Genomic DNA, 24,672 nt, shown 5'->3' on the forward strand with positions numbered 1-24,672 from the left:
AGTCAGTCAGGTTGGAATAGTGCTGTGGGGCTGAGGGTGGGTGAATAAAGGGAGCAAATTCAAGTGCAAGGGCAATGGTCTCCAACTTCTAGGGGACTATTTATTGCATTGTGGCAGAGTGTGTGTCTCCTGAAGAAGTAGTGCTACAAACAGCTTCGCACCCACCCACACCCATTGGTCTTTCTAGAAGAGCTAATACGCCTCCGACAGTGCTTACGATACCACCAGGGATTAAACTGTGGCACTGGGAAAATTAGGTTTTCATCTTTATTTTCTATAACCATTTTTTTTTAATTGTACTTGTTAAGCACTTACTATATGCTGTATGCTATAGTGCTTGGTTAGATACAAGATCCTCAGGTTGGACACAGTCCAGGTCGCACATGGGGATCAGAGTCTTAATTCCCATTTTGCGGGTGAGGTTATTGAGGCATGGAGAAGTTAAGTGACTTACTCAAGGTCACCCGGCCGACAAGTGGCGAAGCTGGGATTAGAACCAGATCCTTCTGACCCCCAGGCCTGTGCTCTATCCACTAGGTAAACTTGCTTCTCTAATTCTTGAATTAGTCTGCCAATGAAGCAAAACTTTTATTCAACTGGGGAGGGTGCTACTCCAAGTCTCCTAGTGCCCCTGCTGAAGGCAGGACAAAGTGTCAGGTGGACTGTGGGGTCAATAAGAGGGTTAGCTGGGTCTTTTGAGTAGGTACATTGAAGGATCTCAAAGCGATATGCTGTTAGGGGAGTGAACTTATATGGGCTCATATCAGTGGAGTGATTAAAAAAAACTTCATTCCTCTAGACTGTAAGCTTGTTGTCGGCAGGGAACATGTCTATCTATTCTATTGTACTGTGCCCTCCCAAGAGCTTAATTCAGTGCTCCGCACATTGCAAGTGTTCAATAAACTGATGGTTTCTTAGTTTATTTAGCCCTCAAGCAGGATGATTCCCCAGCTCCCAGCTTTGATTATCAGTTGGTAATCCTGCTTCCCTCTCTTCCCTTCTTCTCTCTCCCTCCCTCCCTTTTCCTCCTTCCCTCATCTTTCTCCCTCCCTCCCTCTGCCTCCTTCCCTCCGTGCCTATCTGAATGCAAATTAGAATATTTTCAGGATGTACTCTTGAGAATTAACTACTTACTGCCAATTAAGCATTTAAGAATGCAATATGAGGCATGTGGGTAACAAAAATCTTCTGAAATAACTTTTCTCTTGGAACAATCTAAAAATAGTTTTATTAATTCAGCTACCTGCTTCTTAGGGATATTTTGGGAATTTTGAAAGAGAGTGAGAGAAAACATTTAGAATACGAACACCATCTTAGCAAAAGGTAAAATTGCAAAGGCAATTACTAATTCTCAGGATGAACTAATGAATGAGCATCTTGTTTACTGGAAAACTTTGATTTCATCCACGCCCTCTTTTCCCTTTCCCCGTCAAGCTGTGTCTGCAAGCTTATGGCCAACAAAACGAGGATCCTGGTCACTTCCAAAATGGAACACTTGAAGAAGGCCGACAAAATCTTAATTCTGCACGAAGGCAGTTGCTATTTCTACGGCGCGTTTTCGGAACTTCAGAACCTGAGGCCTGACTTCAGCTCCAAGCTCATGGGCTACGACTCCTTCGACCAGTTCAGTGCCGAAAGGAGAAACTCCATCCTGACGGGAACCCTGCGGCGTTTCTCCCTGGAGGGCGATGCCGCCGGCTCCTGGAACGAAGTTAAGAAGCAGTCGTTCAAGCAGACGGGAGAGTTTGGCGAAAGGAGGAAGAACTCCATCCTCAACCCGCTCAACTCCATCCGGAAGTTTTCCCTGGTCCAGAAGGCTCCGCTCCAGGTGAACAGCATCGACGAGACCCTGGACGAGCCGCTGGAGCGGAGGCTGTCCCTTGTACCCGAGAGCGAGCCAGGAGAGGCCATCCTCCCCCGCAGCAACATGCTAAACCCCGGGCCGGTGCTCCGAGCCCGGAGGAGGCAGTCGGTCCTGAACCTGATGACCCGGCCTTCCATTCACCAAGCCTCGAGCCTCTACAAGAAGGGCAGCGGCTCGGCCCGCAAGGTGTCCATGGCCCCCCAGGCCAATATGTCGGAGATGGATATCTATTCCCGGCGCCTCTCGAAAGATAGCGGCTTGGAAATCAGTGAGGAGATAAATGAGGAAGATTTAAAGGTAGGCCTGCCTTGGCTCGGCTCCATGTGAAACTCCAGCCAGAGAGGCAGCATTGCCTAGTGGTTAGAGCCCGGGCCTAGGCGTCAGATGGACCTTGGTTCTAATCCCAGCACCACCACTTCGTTATAATAATGGTAATAATAATGATTATTACGGTACTTGTTAAGCTCTTTCTATGTGCCCAGCACTGTTCTAAGCACTGGTAGCTACGAGATTGGTTAGACACGGTCCCTGTCCCACTTGGGGGTTCACGCTCTTATTCCCATTTTACAGATGAGGTAACTGAGGCACAGAGAAGTTAAGTGACTTTCCCAAGATGACACAGCAGACATGTGGCAGAGTCAGTATTCTTTGGACTCCCAGCCCCGTGCTCTACCCACTAAGCCGTGCTGCTTCTCGGAGCCTTGCTGCTTGTCTGTTGCGTGACCTTAGCCAGTCACTTGACTTATCTTGGCCTCAGTTATCTCATCTGCAAAATGGAGATTAAGACTCCGAGCCCAGTGTGGGACACTGGCTGGGTTCAACCTGATTAACTGGTATCTACCCCAAAGCTTAAAACAGTGCTTGGCACACAGTAAATGCTTAACAAATACCATAAAAAAATAGGACGCTTAGATAAACCATGAGATGGTCTCCCACCGGGCCACCCAACCTTGTGGTTAGGGTTGGACTACCTAAGATCCCCAACTTCTGCTACATCGCTAACAATCAATTAATCAATCATATTTAGTGAGTGTTTACTGTGTGCAGAGCACCGTACTAAGTGCTAGAGAAAGTGTACTATAACAGAGTTGATAGACATGTTCCCTGCCTACAAGGAGTTTATAGTCTACAGGGAGAGACAGATATTAAAATAAATTAGGGATATGTACATAAGTGCTGTGGGGCTGAGGGTGGGGTGATGCAGAAGGGAGAGGGATTGCTAACCTGAACTTTCTGATATTTTCTCCCTGCGCATCTTCCTGTGGAGATATGTCCCACAAGCAACTTTTACAAAAAATCCCTGGCATGATCCTTCTGGCCTAACCATATTGTGGGAGCCTCAGCAGGTGAGAGGCTTGGAGGTTAGTGAAGCTTGGCCTCAGTAGGAGACTGCCTTGTGGAAGAAGCTTTTCAAATGTGAACTCCACTGAAATCTGAATCGATTTCTCACACCTCAACCTGTGAGTTTGCCTCTTGAAGGATGGGAGCGACAAACTCTTTCAGGCTTCAGGAAACACAGGCATCAAACTCCTTACCTGTCTTTCTTGATTGTGGATGTCTTCTCTGCTCGTGCAAATGTCCTCTCCCTCTCCTTTTTTGGTTAGCTTCTTCCATCTTTCAGCATAATGGTGGTCTCATCCAGAAATGACTAGAATGAGCAATGTAGTGTCTGTCCCTTGCGGAGAGAGCATTTTAGACCATTGGAGATTTATGCTGAGACAGGATAGGCCTGATGGGGAATAAGGATATGATTGGTAGTAAACTTCCAAACCCCACCTCAGATTCCATTTTGAGTCCACTGTGATCTCTGACCTCAGGTGGATTTTGAGGGATTTCATTGTCAAGAGCTCTGTTCCACAGGAAAATGGATGATCATCTGAATTACTGCCCGTACTTCTTGTCATATACAGGAGTTGCTTGATAGCATCCCTTGAGAAGCAGTGTGGTCTAATGGAAAAAGCATGGGCCGGAGGCTCAGAGGTCCTCGGCTCTAATCCCTGCTCCACCACGTATCTGCTGTGTGACTTTGGGCATGTCACTCAACTTCTCTGTGCCTCAGTTACCTCATCTGTAAAATGGGGATTAAATCCTACTCCTTCCTACTTAGACTTGCGGGACAGACACTGTGTCCAACCTGATTAACTTGTGTCTACCCCCAAGCTGAGAACAGTGCTTGGCACATAGCAAGGGCTTAACAAGTACCATAATTATTATTAATTATTAGCGTTATCTCTTAATTGATTCAGATACATAATATAAGCCTATTCGGTGTCAGAAAATAAAGTGCGGTTGTAACGTGGAGTTGATTTAGGGTCCCCAGATTTCTATTAATTCATTCTTTAATGTTATTTGTTTAAGCTCTTACTAGATGTCAAGCAGCGTTCTAAGTCTTGGGAGAGGTACAAGTTAATTCAGTTGGGCACGGTACCTGTTCCGGGGCTCACAGGAGAACTGAGGCATGAGACGTTAAGTGTCTTGTTCGAGGTCACACAGCAAGCAATTGGAAGGGCCACGTTTAGAACCCAGGTCCTCTGACTCCTAGGCCGTGCTCTTTCCACTAGGCTATACTGCTTCTCCAGATTAAAACTGGACTCTTACAGAAGTGCAATACCATGTTGAAGAGCAGCATAGCTTAGTGGAAAGAATGCAGGCCTGGGAATCAGGAGACTTGGCTTCTTCTGACTCCTGCCTGCTGTGGGACTTCGGGTAAATCACTTAACTTCTCAGTGCCACTGTTTACTCATCTGTAAAATGGGAATTATATGTCCGTCTCCTTCTCCCTCGGACCATGATCGCAGTGTAGGCAGTGATCGTGTCTGATCCGACTGTACTATAATAACCGCAGTGCTTGGCACAGGGTAAGCATTTAACAAATGCCGCAATTATTATTGATTCCTTGGAAATAACTTGGTTTTATCCATTCTTTCCAGGAGTGCTTTATTGACGACATAGAGAGTACGACTTCTGTGACCACATGGAATACATATCTTAGATACATGACCATTCACAAAAAGTTGATTTTTGTGCTAATTATGTGCCTAGTCATCTTTTTGATTGAGGTAAGGATCTTCAGTTCTTAATATGTTTCCTCACTTCAAGATGGAAGTGAGATTGCGATTTTAACCGCGTGTATCTGTGTGTGTCTCCATTTGAGGTCGTCTCTGTGTGTAAATATGGTAGGAAAAAGGTACAAGCCCAACACACCCTCCCACATTCTTTGCATGTAAGGATAACTCCTTGCTACACTACTGAATTTGTCCCAAAAGGGCCTGTCTGTTTCCAAGCCTGCCTCTTGGTATCCAAGTCTCTGTGAAACTTTGCCTTCCCTTTTTTGATTGCCGCTCACCAAGTGTGCTGAAGGGGACGTCTCCCGGAAGGCTGCTCCTAAAAGCCTCTGTACTAGTCCTGATGCAACTTGTTTATTGTGAAACACAATCTCTGTAATTCCAAGTGGGAAATTCTCTTTTTGGTTAATTTACAAGTTAACCAGATTCTACAGCTAGGAAAAAGAAACAAAAATAAAAAGACCCTTGACATATTTTTATTAAACCTGGTACTTGTGGAGATAATCAAGTTCAAACAGATAGGACCCAAAGAGAAGAAACCAGAAACCTCCAGAGGAGAACTCCGAAAGCAAGGAAATCAGTGGGAAGGTGGAAAAATAGACCAGGCCCATAGTTGAGATCCACTTGCCATTTATTTCACAACTCTCTCTGAGAGCTGGTGCCCCACCTTCAGGGATTATGCATTTATGAAATGAAGCCAGCACACGCCACTGGTTTAGTAGCTGTTTTAAAGAATCTTGTCAGATAGGTCCGAAATCTGCGGGCCCACAGAGATTTTTCTCTGGCTCACCTCCCACTTATCAGAGCTACACCTATTCCAATCCCAGGCAAGCCAGTCTTCTCCTACTGCTCCACCCACAAACAGAAACAAAGGGTGATCAGAAAGAAGAGGCTGGTTCGATTTTATGCCCATTTCCATGTAGTCCCTAGAAGTTGGAAACAAGCCACTGTGAGCCCACTGTTGGGTAGGGACTGTCTCTATATGTTGCCAACTTGTACTTCCCAAGCGCTTAGTACAGTGCTCTGCACACGGTAAGCGCTCAATACGATTGATGATGATGATATTTATACAATTGTAAAATAAGATAAACTCTCTTTCTCTCTGTCTCTCTTTTTCCCTCTCTTTTTCTCCGGCTGCAAGTGTCCCATCAGGAATGTATTAAGGTGTTTCTGCACTCCTCCCCAACCTTGCATCCCCACAACCCCTGTATCTTCCCCTCTCTTCACCCCCACTTTATCACCTCCACCTCCCTAGCCCCATCCACCCACGGAGAGGGTGAATGGGGACTGCTGGGAGGTGTGAACGGCAATGGGGGAGGAGAGGGAATGAGGCTACCCCGGCCTCGCCCCAGAAACCGGGGCAGACCAATGGGCGGGGCAACATCAGAGGCAAGACTAAGCCCACAGCACAGGTGGCTCATTCAGTCAGTCAGTTGGAAATATTTATTAAGTGCTTACTGTGTGCAGAGCACTGTACTAAGCACTTGTAAGAGAACAATTCATTCATTCAATCATATCTATTGAGCACTTACTGTGTGCAGAGCACTGTACTAAGTGCTTGCGAAGTCCAAGTTGGCAACATAAAGAGACGGTCCCTACCCAACAGTGGGCTCACAGTCTAGAAGGGGGAGACAGACAACAAAACAAAACATGTATACAGGTGTCAAGTAGTCAGAACAAACATAATTAAAGCTAAATGCACATCATTAACAAAATAAATAGAATAGTAAATATGTACAAGTAAAATAAATAGAGTGATAAATCTATCTGTACAAACATATATACAGGTGCTCTGGGGAGGGGAAGGAGGTAGGGCGGGGGGGATGGGGAGGAGGAGAGGAAAAAGGGGGCTCAGTCTGGGAAGGCCTCTTGGAGGAGGCGAGCTCTCAGTAAGGGTTTGAAGGGAGGAAGAGAGCTAGCTTGGTGGATGTGTGGAGGGAGGGCATTCCAGGCCAGGGGGAGGACGTGGGCCGGGGGTCGATGGTGGGACAGGAGAGAACGAGGTACAGTGAGGATGTACCTCTATGACAATGTAACTCTATAACAAACACAATCCCCGCCCACAATGAGCAGGGGGAGACAGGCATTAATATGAATAAATAAATTACAGACATGTACATAAGTGTTGTGGGGCTGGTGGTGGGGGAATGAATAAAGAGGAGCAAGTCAGGTGACACAGAAGGGAGTGGGAGAGGAGGAAAGGAGGGCTTAGTTAGGGAAGGCCTCTTGGAGGAGATGTGCCCTCAATAAGGCTTTGAAGGATGTAGAGAGTCATTGTGTGCCAGATATGAGGAGGGAGGGCGTTCCAGGTTCCTTCCCCCAGCCCTATCTGGCCCCCACTAAATGCAGGTCCTCTGTAGTGGCAAGGAACAGCACACCTAATCTGGCATTGTAGTGACCAGCCGGTCCAACTGAAATACCCTTAATAGTCAATTGTGTTATGGCGTGAATCATCCCTGTGAATAGCTCCCTTATCCCATTACAGTGTCCTAGCCTTGCATCTCTCTTAAGAACTCAAACAGCAGTCCTGAGCTTGGCTCACTGGGGAGGTGCTGATGGTAGGTTTTCTCTCCCAGCCAGCAATTACTCAGAGCTTTCCCACAGAGGTCTTCGGAATTAGTGTCATGGATCTGTCACAGCCATGCCAAAGGGCTCAGTAAAAAGAGATCAACTCGTCCTCTTCTTTTTTTATGGTGTCTAAGTGCTTACTTTACAATGTGTGAGGCACTGTACTAAGTGCTGGGTAGATATAGGCTAATCAGGTTGGACACAGTCCCTGGCCCAAGTGTGGGTTAACAGTCTTAATCCCCGTTTTAGGGATGAGGTTACTGAACCACAGAGAAGCTGAGTGACTCACCCAATGTCACACAGCAGATAAGTGGCAGAACTGGGATTAGAACCCAGGTTCTTCTAAATCCCACCACCATACTCTATCCACTAGACAACGCTGCTTCCTCTGACACACATAAATCCTACCCAGCTCTTTGCAGCTGTGAATAATCTAGGATCCCTGGAAGAGTCACTGCTGCTGGGGAAGGCAAAGAAGGGTTGGATGTCCCAGTCTTCCCAATTGGGATCTTTCACCTGGTGTTTGAGAATACTCTCACTTGAACAGCAATCCAAAATGACCCAGCCTTTTAAATACATTCATTCATTCATTCAATCGTATTTATTGAGCGCTTACTGTGTGCAGAGAACTGTACTAAGCACTTGGGAAGTACAAGTTGGCAACATATAGAGACGGTCCCTACCCGACAACGAGCTCACAGTCTATTAGACCAATCAGTTAGTCGATCATATTTATTGAGTGCTTACTGTGTGCAAAGCACTGTATTAAGTGCTTGGGAGTATACAGTATAGCAGAGTTGGTAGACATGTTCCCTGCCCACAGTGAACTTAAAATCCAGAGGGGGAGATACACATTAAATAAAATGAATTATGGATGTGTACATACGTGCTATGGAGCTGAGGGAGGGGTGAATAAAGGGTGCAAATCCAAGTGCAAGGGTGATGCTGAAGGGACTGGGAGAAGAGGAAATGAGGATTTAGTGGGTGAAGGCCTCTTGGCAGGGATGTGTTTTTAATAAGGCTTTGATGGTGGGGAGAGTGATTGTCTGATGGACATGAAGCAGAAGGGAGTTCCAGGCCAAAGCTAGGAGGTGAGCAGGGGGTGGGTGGCGAGATAGATGAGACTGAGGTACAGTGAGTAGGTTGCCATTAGAATGAAGTGTGCAGGCTGGGGTGTAGTAGGAGAGCAGCAAGTTAGGTGGTGTGGGAAGGGGTGGGGGTGCAAAGTGATTGAGTGCTTTAAAGCCTATGGTAAGGAGTTTCCAATTAATTTAGTTCAGATACAGGAAACCAGTTGCCTTTTCTGGGGTAGACAGGTAGCCTAGTGATATGTACCCTAGTCTCCAATGGGATGCCATTTTAAGAATTGCCTTGTAGCACTCGGTATAAATATGATAAAATCATCAGCCAAAGAGCAATGACATTCTTGAGTCAGACTGATCTCCCAACCAGCCCAGGAGTCTATCTCTGACAGTGGCACAAGGGTATTTGGACAAACCATGTGCTGACTGCCTTCTTGGACACCCTAACTTTCCCTTCTACATCCATAAGTTTCTCTCCATTGGCCCATTGTCGACCAGATCCCTGAACCAACTAATATCTTGGGCCTAGGAAGTGAATTTCCACCAGACCTCTCTCTCCCCACAGAGATCTGATCTCTAGACCCCTTTCCATTTATCCCAGTCCATCATGTCCTATTTCCCAACTTTCCCCAAATCCACACCCTCCACCCAACTCATATCCCTTTTCCCCCCGTGCCTTGGTTAGTCCTGTACCACCAAACCCCCAGGCCTGGACCACCTCCCCAAGGTGTTCCCTACAGTCCTTTTTCATGCTGTGGAAAGCTGCTGATGGAAATCTAGGCACCAAGCTGACTTCTGCCACCTTAAATTCATCCTTGCCTGCTCTAGTTCTGCCCTCTCTTCTGCTCAGCACCATTCCCTGACTGATTCCCATGCCCATACCTACTATTCTAAACCTTTAAATCCTTCCTGTATCCACGTGCCCCCCTTCTCCCATATCTCAACCTTGATAATCTTACCCTCTATTTTGTTGACAAAACTGGGACCATTGGCATAGCTTCCCCAAATCTTCTCATCACCTTACCAGCTCCCTCCCACCCCCATAACTGCTCTTTCATCCTTCTTGACTATTGAGGAGAGATTTCACCAAGCTTTTGAAATTGACCCCATCCACCTATGTCTCAAACCCCATTATCCATCTTACTTTCCTGCCTGTCATCTTCAACTACTTGCTCTCTGATGGTGTCTTAAATCCTGTCTGTGTCTCTCCTATCCTCTCTGGACCCCTGCTGAACCATCCAGTTACTGCCCTATTGCCCCCTCCCATTCCTGTTCAAACTTCTCATGCAGGCTATGTGCACTCTCTGTCTCCTCTCCCCTTCCTTGAATTCCCATTTTGATCTCATACTGAAACTATGAGCCTCATGCATGTCAGAGATTGTGTCCGACCTGATAATTTTGTATCTACCTCAGCGTTTAGACCAGTGTTTAGCACATAGTAAACCCTTAGCAAATACCTCAGTTTAGACCAGTGTTTTGCACATAGTAAACCCTTAACAAATACCTCAGTCTACAGTCATGTTTTGCCCATTGAGACTGTGCACATCATGGTCACTAATGAATTCCTCCTTGCCAAATGTCTTCTATTCTGTTCTAATCCTACAGCAGTCCTCCCTTGTTTCTCAAACCCTCAACCTAATCTGTTGCCAAATTCCTTTGGTTCCTCCACCACAGCATTTCCAGAATCTGTTCCTTTCTCTCCATCTAAAGGGCCACGATGCTGGACCACACTGGTCATGTCCCTGCTTAACTGCTGCATCAGCCTCCTCACTGATTGCCCTGCCTTCAGTCTCTCCCCTCTTCAATTCGCATTTCACTCTGCTTACATTATCCTTCTGCACTTTTCTCCTCACTCCTTGAAATCCTCAAATGATTCTGATCAAGAAGAATCTCCTGACACTCAATCAGTTCTCTCCCTCTTAATTATCCAATCCTCTCCTACTACACTCCAGCTTGCACTTCTGGTGCCTTTTAAGCAAAATTATTTGGTGTTATTCTCTCCTCTCCTTCTACTGATCTTATATTCATGCCCTGCACCCTGTCTGGAACCCCTTCCTCCTTCACGTCTAACTGAATACAGTTTTCCCCTCCTTCAAAGCCCTCTTGAGATCACAGTTTTTATGGCATTTGTTAAGCATTTACTTTGTGCCAAGCACTGTAGTAAGTGTTGGGATAGAGATGAGCTAATCAGGTTGAATACAGTCTGTAGGGCTCACGGTCTTAAACCCCATTTTACAGATGAGATGACTGAGGCATGGATAAGTTAAGTGACTTGCACAAGGTCACAAAGCATACAAGTGGCAGAGCCAAAATTAGAATCCAGGCCCACACTCTAGCATATCTCCTCCAGGAGGCATTCTCTGAGCTACCTCTAATCTCCTCATTTTATACATCTCCAACAACTGCCGATTCAGCCATCCCATGCCACCAAAGCACTGTAGTTACTACAACCCCCATATCTCTTATGTATATATTTTTATATTCTGTTACTGCCCCTACCTGGAATTTGTTTAAGGCTCTGTCTCTCCCACTAGACAGATAGCTCCTGGAGAGCAGGGATCCTGTTTATTCAATCAATCAATCAATCAGTCGTATTTATTGAGCACTTACTGTGTGCAGACCACTGTACTAAGCTCTTGGGAAGTACAAGTTGGCAACATATATATAACTAGGCTGGTGTCTCAGAGGTCCTGAGGTATTAAGTAGATAATGTGAGTGTAAATCATAACTAGTTTGATTCCCAACTCTGACAAAATTGCATTATGAGGAGATCCTTCCTTCACCTATCCCTAGTCTCTGTTTCATTCCTTGGATGTTGGGTGGAGTAGATATTAGCCTATATCTCAGAGGGAAGACTGGAAGGAAGACTGACCTTGAATTCAGAGCACAGAGTATATTGCTTCTGCCACTCTTTATCTCCGGTGCCAGTTCCAGAGACCATCTTGTATCCTAAGAGAATAATAATGATAGCATTTTTAAGCCCTTACTATGTGCAAAGCACTGTTCTAAGTGCTGGCACATGTGGGTGGTTGAAAGGATTGTGATGGGCTCATGGGTTCTCCCACTATTAGTTGAAGATACAGAAAGATAAAGTCACCTGATAATTTGCTGTATTACTGGCAATGCCTGGATCCCCCTGGCCAAAATCTGTCTCTTACCTTTTTAAAAGGAGGATTTTTGGCTGTCACACTGCAGCCCTGGTAGGTGGGAAGGCTCTCTACAAGAAGGAATTGTTACTGGTGGAGTCATCAGGCATAATCTATTGGGCTTTCACCTATTTTTATGTTTGTCTTTAGTCTATTTTTATTCATAGCAGCTTCATTACATTCATTTGCTGTTTGATCCTTGGGTAGAGTCATCAACAGAACAGTTGTGCAATTCCACATTCACTTCCAGTGTGTAACCAACTGTGATGCATAAATACGAGAACAGGTTTGGGGGGGTTTAACTCATGGGGATACTGATGCAAGGGCAGAGGGCAAATGGACCATGGAACCATGCCTGCATTTCAGCCATGCCAGGGTGGGAATAGTTCTCCTTGGTCAGATAAACAGGTATCCCCGGAAGAGATCACAAAAGACAGGGAAACACTTATGACTAATGCTTAGACAGAAGTGACCCTTCATCTTCGCTCTTTTAAAAAAATAAATACTTCTCATTGTTTCACACCAAGTCAAAAGGTTTTTATTTCTGCTCATAGATATTAATCTCATCTCTCTGGTAATGGATTGCTTTCCAGGCGCAAATGGAGAAATTATGTGAAATATGAAATATTTTTAGCACTCAACAGGCCGATGACTTAATTTACTGTAAAGAGTTAAGGTATTAGGATTGTGTGAACGTAGTCAGAGCTTAAACCCAATCCCTAGCATTATGAAGAATTATTCTAAATTGCATGGAGGCTTATGTTTTTAAAATCCTGTTAACAAATTGCCATAACATATCATGTAAACTGGTTTCCCATCCTGAAATTTTTTTTGCAAGCTTCTCTTAATCACCCAGTGAAAAATGTGGTTTGCAATTTAAACCGTCACCCTAACTCTCCTGATGAAGTTCACGAATGGTCCCTGAGGAGGGAGGGATGGGAGTTGGAAAAGTTTTCACTTCAGTGAAGTTGGAATTCCATTCATTTGATGTATTCTCACTGCAAATAATGCTGCATGGAACAATTATTACAGCTGCTGAGAGGGGGGAAAAAGAATGTGTGCTTTCTGGGGAGAAGGGGAGTCATAAAAGAACATGTTGCAAAAGAAAAACAATTATCTATATTGTTCCCCTGCAGGTGGCTGCTTCTTTGGTTGGGCTGTGTTTATTCAAAAATGGGTGAGTTGGTCATGCTTGACTGGGGGATATTCTTTGCTTCTCCTGTGACAATTTTGGGGTTAAAACATTGTTATGATTACTGGGCTCAGCCTTATTTGTGTATATAATGAGAAGCAGCATGGCTTAGTGGATAGAGCACAGGCCTGGGAATCAGAAGGATCTGGGTTCTAATTTTGGCCCCACCACTTCTCTGCTGCGTGACCTTGGGCAAGTCACTCCACTTCTCTGGGTCTCAGTTACCTCATCTGGAAAATGGGGATTAGGAGTTTGAGACCTATGTGGAACAGAAACTGTATCCAACTTGATTTGCTCCTATTCAGCCCAGTGTTTAGAACAGTACCTGGCACATAATAAGCACATAACAAATACCACAATTATCATTGTTATGATTATAATTACTACTACTAATGATGATAATATATATTTGGCTCTTATCAGCTTTCATCAACAGTACTGATGGAGAGCCTGCTCTGAGCAGTGCCGTCTGTCAGTCAGTCAGTCAATCCATCACATTTGTGAGCACTTACTGTGTGTGAAGCACTGTACAAAGCTTGGGTGAGCACAGTATAACTGACACATTCCCTGTCCACAATGAGCTTACAGTCTTGAGTCTAGACTCTATGGTCTACAGTCTACAGTCTAGAGTGTTCTCAAAGCTTGGGTTTAACATAGAAAAAGTAATAATAATAATGATGATAATAATTGTGTTTGTAAATCATAAGATATGAGCCCTGACCTTTAATTCGGTCAGTCAATCGTATTTATTGAGCACTTACTGGGTGCAGCGCACTGTACCAAGCACTTGGGAGAGTATGATATAACAGTAAACAGACATATACCTTACCCAGAATGAGCTTGCAGTCTAGAGGGGGAGACGGGCATTAATGTAAATAAATGAAATTTAAGAATTTGCACTCTGGTGGAAAGACAAGCAAATATACATGGATGAATACATCACAGTTAAAAGAGTAGGAGAGCAGATAGGAAAAAAACACAACAACCCCAGGTTAATACCCTCTAGGCTGCAAGCTCCTTGTGGGACAGAAGTGTGTCTACTGACTCTGTTGCATTGTGCTCGCCCAAGAGCTTAGTACAGTGCTCTGCACACAGTAAGTGCTCAGTAAACATCACTGACTGATTGTTGCAATGTACTCTCCCAAGCTGTTTGTACAGTGCTCTGCACATTGTGGGCAGGAAATGTGTCTGCTAACTCTCATGTACTGTACTTTTCCAAACATTTAATCCAGTGCTATGCACACAGTAAGTGCTCAGTAAATATCATTTATTAAAGAAATTAATTCCCAACAAATAAACTAAATTATGAAGTGGCTTAGGTGACTGATGTGAGCAGCAAAATGGTGGAGAACTCAATAGTAATTATTGAGCACATATTTTATGGAGAGCACTGTGCTAAGTTCTTAGGAAAGTATAATAGTAGGCATGATATTTGGAGCTTCCAAATCAGGGAATGCCTTCCTGTAGGAGATGTCTTTTTAGGAAGGGAGGGAGGGAATTTGGTGACACCAAAGTGGGAGGGTGCCCTAGGTCAGGGACAAGTCAGGCACAATAATTGGAAGCAGAGGGATTGTTAATTTCAGAACTTTAAGTGATCTTCTTGTGAAGCCACTGCCCTGGCCTCTCTGAATAAGAAAATTGCTTGACTTCACTAACCTGTGTTTTCCCATGGCCCACTGAAGGCATGTTCAATTTTCAGTTTGCTGCAGTGAGCTCTTTTGGAGCAAGTCCAAGCCTGTAGTCTTTTTTTCATTTTTGGATCCACTCCAAAGGCTAATGTAGACACACCCTTTCTGCGGCAGAGGAAACTGTTGTGTTGCTTAGAAACGTTACGGGTGTCTGTTTCAGGGGTTGGGTAGTGATTTAGTAGCACTCCCTATTCAGGTAGATTGTACTCCAGCGCCTCCCTCCAGAATTTCGGGCCGGGGGAGACGGAAGAATTGGGAACCCAGGCAAACTGCCATTTTGTCCTAGAGGAGGAGTGGTAGGGCTGGAATTGTCAGGACTTGGTCCACACCTAAACGCAGAGCATTCATTGAATATATGTCCTAAATCCAATGTGATTCAGTTTGCCTCTTCAGTCCTTATTGTAGCAATTCCCATTACCCTCATGATGTGGTCATTTATGCAGTCTCCACTACTCTTTGGAACAAAAGGAGCAGCATGACCCTGTGGAAAGGACACAATCCTGGGAGTTGGTTGACTCCCAGCTCTACTTCTTGCCTGCTGGGTAACCTTGGACAAGTCACCTAGCGTCTCTGTGTTTCCTCCTCTGTAAAATAGGAATTAAATACCTGTCCTTCCACCCGCTTAGACTGTAAGCTCCATGTGGGTCAGGGACTGTGTCCAAACTAATTTTCTTGTATCTACCTAGCATTTAGTACAGTGCTTGACACATAGTAAGCACTTCATTCATTTATTCATTGTCGTATTTATTGAGCACTTATTGCGTGCAGAGAACTGTACTAAGCACCTGGGAGAGTACAAAATAAAAACAGACACATTCCCTGCCCACGTCAAGCTTACAGTTTAGAGATGAGCTTAAACACAACCACGGTTATTGTAAGATTGAAAATCTGTGAGCAGTGCCATCCTGGATCAAATCGTTTCCAAGCACCTGCTCCAAGGAATGCATAAGGGAGCCTGGTATTGGTTGCTCTCCTTATATCTTACCTCCTGGTTCATTCATTCACGGTAACAGTTTCCTTTGTGTTTCATAGGGCCTCAAGAATGAATTCCACCAATAATCAAAACCACACGAGCACACTCGATAGGTTCGCCGTGATCGTCACCAACACAAGCACCTATTACATGTTTTATATTTATGTGGGGGTAGCAGACACCTTGCTCGCCCTGGGGTTCCTCCGTGGACTGCCCCTGGTGCACAGCCTGATATCCGCTTCCAAAATTCTCCACCAGAAGATGCTGCATTCGGTCCTTCAGGCGCCCATGTCGACTTTCAACACTTTGAAAACAGGTACTGAGAATCGACGGTCGGCTGACCCGGCGGAGAATGGAAACTCGTAGTGTGGAGAAGAACAGGGTTTCTGCAGGGGTTCAGGAGGGGACTTGGAGGTGCCCAGAGCAGGAGCAGTTGTGCTTGCGAGTGCCTGGGAACCCATTTTCCGTAAAGCTTTTTGCAGGGGTAGCACTGTAAGCTCAGTGCTTGCCTACTAACTCTGCTGTATTATAGTCTCCCGAGCTCTTAATACAGTGCTCTGCACATAAGTGCTCGATATATACCATTGATTGATTGATTATGAGAATACTGCAAAAAGTTGGAACAAAATGAAGCTCAAGTTTCCAAGGATCATATAAGGCAGAGGAACCTGCCCCTTGGAAAAATTCGTTACTGCTCATTCCATCTCCAAATTCAAATTGTTGTCCAACACTGGAATTAGCGACTGAAGGAGATGGTGGACTCACTTTCTCTTAAGGGAGCACCTTCCTTCTATCTGGGTTGGGCTACTGTTGGGGTTCCGGCCTCGAGACGGGACGGTGGGCCAGGTGACTTTTTGAGATCCCTTCCTGTTTGGATTTGATGCTGTGAGGCTTTTTGGGTTTCCATCATAGCTATCCCTTCTTGTCTGCCTCTTATCAATCGTATTTATTGAGCTCTCGCTCAGTGCCCTATACTAAGCACTTGGGAGAGTGTAATATAACAGAGCTGATAGATACATTCACTGCCCACAATGAGCTTACAGTTTAGAGGGCACTTACAGTCAAAATTCTCACCAGAAAGACTGGATCTGCATTTAAAAGAAAATACACTTTTCACGAACGAACAAGCAGTTGTTTAGGGAGAAGAGCACATTTATATGCACACAGGGTTGGATTCCAAGTCTTTCTTGTACTCTGAATTAGAGACCCTGTTTGTACATGCACCTCCTTTGCCCCTTGAGCACACACTCTCTCCCTCTCTGATCCCACCCCCTCTCTTTCCAGCCACACCACTGAGTCAGATGAGGAGGAGAGAGGGAGGGGAAAGAGAGGTGAGGAGGGCCTCAGGTTGAGAATGCTCCCGAGTCCTTGGTTGCAGTGAAAGGTTTCTGGGCTGAAGAAGACTAATGCCCATAACTGGCGTGGTATAATAAAAATAATGATAATAACTGTGGTATTTGTTACGCACTTTGCATGTGCCAGGCATTGTACTAAGCACTGGGGGGGAATGCAAGCCAATAGGGTTGGACACAGCCCCTGTCCCACATGGGGCTCACAGTCTTAATCCCCATTTTACAGATGAGGTAACTGAGGCCCAGAGAAGTGACTTTCCGAAGGTCTCACAACAGTGGAGAAGGGAATAGAACCCAAGTCCTTCTGATTCCTAGCGCTGTGTTTTATCCACTAGACCATGCTGCTTCTCTTCAATGGCACCTGGGCCTGTGCCAGTCACTCCTGGAGAGCAGGGATGGTCCTGCTAAGGGGCACCAGGAGTTCCTCTGCGCTTGTAGATGAGCAGGGGGAGACTAGGAACTAGCCTGATCTAATGTGCCCTGGTGTGAAAAGTTTCTATTGTTTCTACAGGAGGACTGTTTTCTCTTGTGCAGTGAATCCCTCAGTCCTTTCTTCCGGAGCTGATGGATAGGCATTACAAGCTTTACTTTTATATTGCAAAGTTTCAATGACTAGATAGTTTAGAATGAAACCAATGAGTAAAGCCATTTATCTACTCTTTGTCCTTAATTAGTCAAATCCAAATTATGCTCATTTCCCCATAGCATTCTTTCTAGGAATCCCCTTTGTTTATAATACAATGGTTACTGGTTGGGTAGAGCAGCTGAGTACCATTGTGAACAACTTCTCTGCCATGGCAGGAAATAGATCACCAGGTGGACATCGTGTTCAGGTTGTTTTCTGGATTAGATAGGATAATTTCAGAATGTGGATACACATTCTTGCTTATCTTGATAAAATCCTGTTGGATGCAAAAATGAACTGCTAGGTGCTAAGTCTTGTGGGAACCAGTAATATACTTCTCAACTGTGGGTAGGGAACATGTTTACCAACTCTGTTCTATTCTCCCAAGAGCTTTGTACAGTGCTGTGCACACAGTAAGCACTCAATAAATACCACTGATTGTTTGACTGAATGATTGATTTCTCTTGCAAGTGCTTCTAAGATTGCGTATGGTTATATGGCCTTTAGAAAGTTCAAAATCTCCAGATTATCAATTATCAGTAATTCATCAAGTGTATTTTCCTCTGACCATCCACCTTTTATTATGTATTTACCTTGCAGGTAGCATTCTCAACAGATTCTCCAAAGATATGGCCATTTTGGATGACCTTCTGCCACTTACAATATTTGACTTCATTCAGGTTGGTAAAACAACATCTCTTTTTCAAGGTTTTTTTTTTTGTTGTTAAAAAGAGATACAAATATTAGTGGCATTTGAGAGTTGTACCCTTTAGTTGAATGTAGTAAATAACAGCTTTTCCAAATATATGTATATATACATATACGCACATATATTTGCAAATATAATGTATGTATATTGTACATATATGTGTGCACGCAGTGGCATCATCTTTGAAAATAAACCTTTTCAAAGTAACCAGCAGCTGAAAGAAATAACCATTTGAGTCAATGACATGTGGGAGCTTTGGTCCATAATGATAAGGGACCACATGTTTGGGAACTGCCTTAGGATTTTTCCTTAGGCTTTGGGTCATCAGAAGCATTATGGGATGATGTCTTGGATGTTGGTATGTCAGATCCATCCATTGGTCTGTCTTCATGTTTCGTGGGAATGAGGACCCTTCTTCTCAGAGATCCTCAGGTGGATGAAGCAGATGAAGGATCACCCTTGACTCGGATTGACTTTTCATTTCACAAATCAAGAGCTTGAGAGGAAGAAACCTATTCTGGTCCCCTGGGGTAAAAATGAAGATTCAGAATGAAAATCAAAGGCAGGATGTGGAGGCTCAGAGTGAATGAACGAAGACAATCAACATCTACGATTTTATTGTCAGCAAATTTCAGTTGTTGACATTTCCAAAGACTGAAATGAGAATCAGGCTCAGTATCAATAGCATGGATTGAATGTCTTACAGTGTGGGGAGAATTCAAAATAGTCTAAAGACCTGGTCCTTGAACTTACAATCAATAAATCAAAAACTTCCAAATGTTTAGTATGGGAAGCAGCATGGTGTAGTGGGTAGAGCACAGGCCTGTGAGTCAGAAGGTCATGGGTTCTATTCCCGGCTCCTCCACTTGTCTGCTGTGTGACCTTGGGCAAGTCACATCACTTCTCTGTGCCTCAGTTTCCTCCTCTGTAAATTAGGGATTAAGTCTGTGTGCCCCATGTGGGACAGGGAGTGTGTCTATCCCAATTTGCTTGTTTCCACCCCAGCGCTAAGTACCTGGCACATAATAAGTGATTAACAAAGACCACCGTTTAGTAGAGTGCATTGCATCCAGCAAGTGCTCAATCAGTGCCATTATCATTCTTACCACTTTGCAAATTGAAGATTTGCAAAGTTGGACATAGCCATAGCCGTAGCCCATTGAAGTTGGGCATAGCCCCCATCCCACCCCAATGATCTGAATGTTTGCAAGATGTGGCTGCTGTTACTCCTTCCTACCTCATTCCCTCAGGACAGATGTTTCCGTCTTCCCCACCCGGATGTCCTGGGAAGCAGAGGATGGTGTCTCCCCCAGGAAACAGGCCAATAAATCAGTTGTGTTTATTGAGTTCTTACTGTATGCAGGGCAATACTCTAAGTACTTGGCAGAGTAGAATACAAGAGAGTTGGTAGGCATGTTCCCTGTGCACAAGTTATTCACAAATCTAGAGAACGATAGACAAGCCAGCCTATTCCAGTCCATCTTAAATCCTCTTTTTCCTGATTCAGAATTACAAAGAGAATTGTTTCCTTCTACAGAACCAATGTTTGGCTTTTAGGAATATTTGTTGTGCTAACAGAACAACTGGCAGTTTCTTCTCACATTGAAGGTTGCTTTGAACAACGATCGGACTGTCCACAACTTCACATCAGTTGAGCTGATGAATCAGATTTTGTCTGCTTGTGATTCAATTCTAGACTCTCCTCATGCTGCCCACAATACATGTTGATCAATGTGAAAATGCCTGCCAGCTCCCCGTAGCTCGAAGCAATTAAATCTCATTCGCTTCCAAAAGAGTCTCCATGTTTTGGATTTTACTCAGCATACCTTGTTTCAGGGGGCAGATTTTAGCACCTACTTACTGTTGGAATTTGGAAATGTTTTGATTCGATCACTGTATATGAAAGCTGCAAAAGGAGTTTTTGAATTCTTTTGAATTTCAACCTCATGTTCCTCGTTCCTAGAAATGTGGGACTGCATTTGAACAAGATGTGACTAAAGCACTCTGCACACAGTAAGCCCTCAATAAATGCCATTGATTCATTCAATCGTATTTATTGAGCACTTACTGTGTGCAGAGCACTGTACTAAGTGCTTATTGATTGCCATTGATCGACTGATGGATTGAAGTCTGCAGTCAGTGATATTGAACTCTCATCATGAGGACAATAGCTTGGGGAAGAGGAGCTCTTGATTGTAAGCTCCTTGAGGCCAGAGATCCTGTCTACTAACTCTACTGTATTTACCCATGTGATGGTACAGTGCTCTGCATATAGTAGGTGTTTAAAAATACTATTGATTGATTGATTATTTGGCTTTTTCCGTGGCTTTAAAAATCAGAATAAAAGGAAGAGTATGGTGCCATGGAGGATTTTCTGAAATAACTGAAAGCTGTGTGTCACAGAATTATAAGCCATTTGTAATCTAGAGGCCAAGCCCTGTTTTATGTTTTAATTGCCTGGAGCTTCTCACTTACCTCTGTGCTTTGGCTCAGAGATAACCAGAAAGGGGCTGTTATCAGTCTTCTGTGTTATCTTTCTGTCACTGGTCATCTGCCTCTAGACCTTCATAGTTATCATTCTTAAAACCTTTTTAGTAAATACAGTTCCTTTTATCAACTAAATACTAGTCAGTGTCTTGCAAAAAGATTATGGGCTTTTAATTAATGTCAAAAAATACTGTGGATTAAGGAGGCCAAATTATCAATCAGTTGAGAAGCAGGATGGCCTAGTGGAACGAAGATTTGGGAGTCAGAGAACCTTGTACTAGTTAAACGTGGCTTCACCATGTCTCTGCTGTGTGAGTTTTGGCAAGTCACTTAACTTCTCTGTGCCTCAGTTACCTCAACTGGAAAATGGGGATTAAGACTGTGAGATCCATATGGGTTGTGAACTGTGTCCAACCTGATTAACTGGTATCGACCCCAGCACTTAGTAAACTTCCTGGCATATAGGAAACACTAAACAGATGCCATTTAAGACAAAAAGTAAATCAGCTGTATTTATTTAGTACTTGCAAGAGTAGAGTAAAAGTTAAAGACATGACCCTACCTTCAGTGAGTACACAATCAAATGGGTCTTGTTTCTTCTCTAGACTGTAAGCTCGTTATGGGCAGGGAACATGTCTGCTAATTCTGTTGTAGCCTGCTCGCTTAGTACTTAGTACTGTGCTCCACACATAGTAAGTGCCTAATAAATACCATTGGTAGATGGATTGGTTTACTGACTGGACTTCTGTCCAGAATACATTCAGTAACTTATTGCATGTCATAGATGAATTACTTCCCGACTCTAAAGTTTAATCTCCCACAGACAACCTGGGTTGAGTAAAAATCGAGTTCTGTAAATTCTTGGTTCCCATAAATTGGACAGGTCTGTAAACTTCTAAGCTCAGTAAATCACTTTGTGACCTTCAGGCTTGAGAGCTTCACCATGCAGAAAGAGTTCAATGCCATTTAATCTCTTAGGGAGCCTTCAATGGTTTCTCCATCAAACGAGCTGGAAATCAGAGCTGAGCATCTCCTAAACTGGGAATTCTGAATTAGGAAAATATGGAGGTTCTAGGAGCAGAAAGAACCTTGTCCCTGAGGGATTATTCCCACCAATTGAAGAAGGCCAGCTAATCATCAGCGAAACATCTCCTCACTCACCTGACCGTCCGGAAGGAGCCAAGTGTTTGGTGGTTCAATCATCCTCCTTGGGGCTTCTCAGTGAACTGGAGTAGATTGCGGCAGGCTCAGTTTCTGTTCTGTAGATTCTCCATGGTGCATCACACCCCTTGCCCGTAATCTGAAGCCCAAGAGCCTGATGGTTAGTGTCCAGGAAAATGTCACAAGGAGACAAAGTTCCGAGTGATGCAGCCTGTCAAAAAGACCTGCTCCACATGGCAGGAGTTGGAAAGAACCTGTATCACCAGTGGAAACTGCTGATCTTGGGCCTAGTGAACTGATTCATTGTTTCTCGTGAAGGATGTTACGATGGATTGATTTTCATAATCGTTGTGGCTGACAATTACTCTGTTTATACTCCAGGGGAGTGGAGTTTGATAGGAACTCAAAGAGAATGTGATATGGTATTGTTTCTCCCTTTAAAGATGAATTGTGTGCATATAGTTTTTCACAGAAGGTTCCGGATGAACAGAATCAGAAAGCCAACTTCTCCCATCCATCCCTCATATAGTTCCATCTTGGAAGTTGTCACCCAAGTCATTGATCCACCTTGTTTTTAAGCCTTCCCCTGACTTGGAAATGCACACTTCAGTCTCTTTTAGCCTTCCAACCCTTTAACTCTTGGCCTCTTGGTCACTCAAATGGCTTTAACCACTTTGTGCGGGTGGAAGAGGGTGGTGGAGAGGATAATGGAAATAGAGCCCCATCAGCCTAAGACGGGACTAAAGCCATCAACATGCGTCTCATAGCCCACAACTTTCTGTTCTTACTGATGTGGACTGAATTGTAATTGGTTTCTTAGAGAAGAAATGTCCTTTAATCTGAACAATCTCCCAAGCCACTTCTGGCCCGTTGAAATTAATTTTCAATGCGGTCTTTAGTTGGAGCAACATTCTTTTTGGCATGAGCATAAAGATGTTGACCCATAGAGGTGCTTGGGGATGGATGTCCAAGTCGTGCTGCCATTGAGAAAGAGCATGGCCTAGTCAAAAGAGCACGGGCCTGAGAGTCAGAGGACCTGGGTTCTGAACCTAGCTCCACCACTTCCCTTCTGTGTGACTTTGGAAAAGTCACATAACTTCTCTGGGCTTCAGTTCCCTCATCTGCAAAATGAGGATTCAATACCTGTGCTCCTTCCTACTTAGAGTGCGAGCCCCATGTGGGACCTGATTATTTTGCATTTACTCCAGCACTTAGTGCAGTCCTTGGCACATGGGAAGCATTTAACAAATACAGTGATTATAATAATGATAAATTTGGATCCTCACCATCCCGTTTTCTCTGTTGCCTACAGCTACTGCTGATTGTGATTGGAGCCGTGACAGTAGTGTCAGCTTTACAGCCCTACATCTTCCTTGCTTCTGTGCCAGTGGTAATAGCCTTTGTATTGTTGAGAGCATACTTTCTCCGCACATCCCAGCAACTCAAACAACTGGAATCTGAAGGTATGGTTCCAATGCCTCCTCACCCCCAGCAGGCACTGCCATTAAACAATAACGCCAACACAAAAAAAAAAAACATTGAAAAGTTGGATCTCCGGAGGTTCTTTAGTGCTAGCTTCCCTGGTAATGATTACTCCTGATAATCCATTCTATTCAAGCAGAATAAGTTTTTTTCCCCTCTTTTTAAGGGTAAAAGCACAAAGCTCCCAAAGGCAAGAGGTGGGTGGAATGTCAAACACAAATCAGTAGCTAGACAAACTGTGACTTTTAGTACTTCAGTTTTGTATTGAGCGTATAGGATGTTATTGCTTCAGAACAGCATTCATGGGCACAACTATTTTAAGCTCTAAAGGAAAACAATGGGTTTACGAATGTCCTATTAATTGGGGAGCGATTGCCTTGGCATTCTAATCATTTTTAAAGAATAAATGGCTAGCTGTGCTCTGCTCTGTGGGTCATTAACTAATTCTAGGTGATTGTTAGGGCTCAGAAAGCATCCTTGATAATTACACTGGAATGAATAGACTCCAACAGAATTAGTCACATTTTCCTCCCATCAGTGTTGAAATTGCGTAAGAAAGCACCAAGTGCCCAATGATAGGCTCTCATTAACTACTCAGAGATGGAAAAAATGCCAATTAGAAAGATCTTTTTATAATCCATGAATGCAAATTAGGAATATTGATCAATAATATTAGACATTTGTATTAATATATTAAATGCCATTGATCAGTAAGCCCCTTGTGGACAGGAATCATATGTAGCAACTCTGTTGCATTGTACTTTCCCAAGCACTTAGTAGAGTATTCTGCCCACAATAAGTGCTCAAAAAATGCCATCAGTCAATTGAATGGTTGATTGAACTGCCTCTATGGGAAGCAGTGTTGCCTAGTGGAAAGAGCAGGGATTGTCTCTGTTGCTGAATTGTACCTTCCAAGTGCTTAGTACAGTGCTCTGCACATAGTAAGCACTCAATAAGTACTATTGAATTAATGTGGGAGTCACAATCAGATGATGTGGGTTCTAATTCCAGCTGCACCACCTGTCTACTGTTTTGACCTTGGGTAAGTCAGTTCACTTCTCTATGGCTCAGTTACCTCTTCTGGAAAACAGCGATTAAGACTGTGAGCCCCATGTGGGACAGGAACTGTGTCCAACTTGATTACCTTGTATAATAATAATAATAATAATAATAATAATAATAATAATAATGGAATTTGTTAAGTGCTTACTATGTGTGAAGCACTGTTCTAAGCACTGGGAGGGTTACAAGGTGATCAGGTTGTCCAGCATGGGCCTC

At 44.0% G+C, this 24,672-nt stretch overlaps 1 protein-coding gene across 1 annotated transcript in view; it reads left to right on the forward strand.

Annotated features, from left to right (window-relative positions):
- The window catches only part of CFTR (CF transmembrane conductance regulator), a 190,873-nt gene that overhangs the window by 120,215 nt on the left and 45,986 nt on the right, over positions 1-24,672 (forward strand). The window contains exons 27-32 of the mRNA XM_038751975.1: positions 1,435-2,161; positions 4,795-4,923; positions 12,862-12,902; positions 15,638-15,894; positions 18,156-18,235; positions 23,225-23,375. Coding sequence (XP_038607903.1) covers positions 1,435-2,161; positions 4,795-4,923; positions 12,862-12,902; positions 15,638-15,894; positions 18,156-18,235; positions 23,225-23,375 — 1,385 coding nt within the window. The remainder of the gene's footprint in view (positions 1-1,434; positions 2,162-4,794; positions 4,924-12,861; positions 12,903-15,637; positions 15,895-18,155; positions 18,236-23,224; positions 23,376-24,672) is intronic.

Source organism: Tachyglossus aculeatus, chromosome 10, assembly GCF_015852505.1.
Source record: "Tachyglossus aculeatus isolate mTacAcu1 chromosome 10, mTacAcu1.pri, whole genome shotgun sequence".
In the NCBI taxonomy this organism is placed as follows: Eukaryota; Metazoa; Chordata; class Mammalia; order Monotremata; family Tachyglossidae; genus Tachyglossus; species Tachyglossus aculeatus.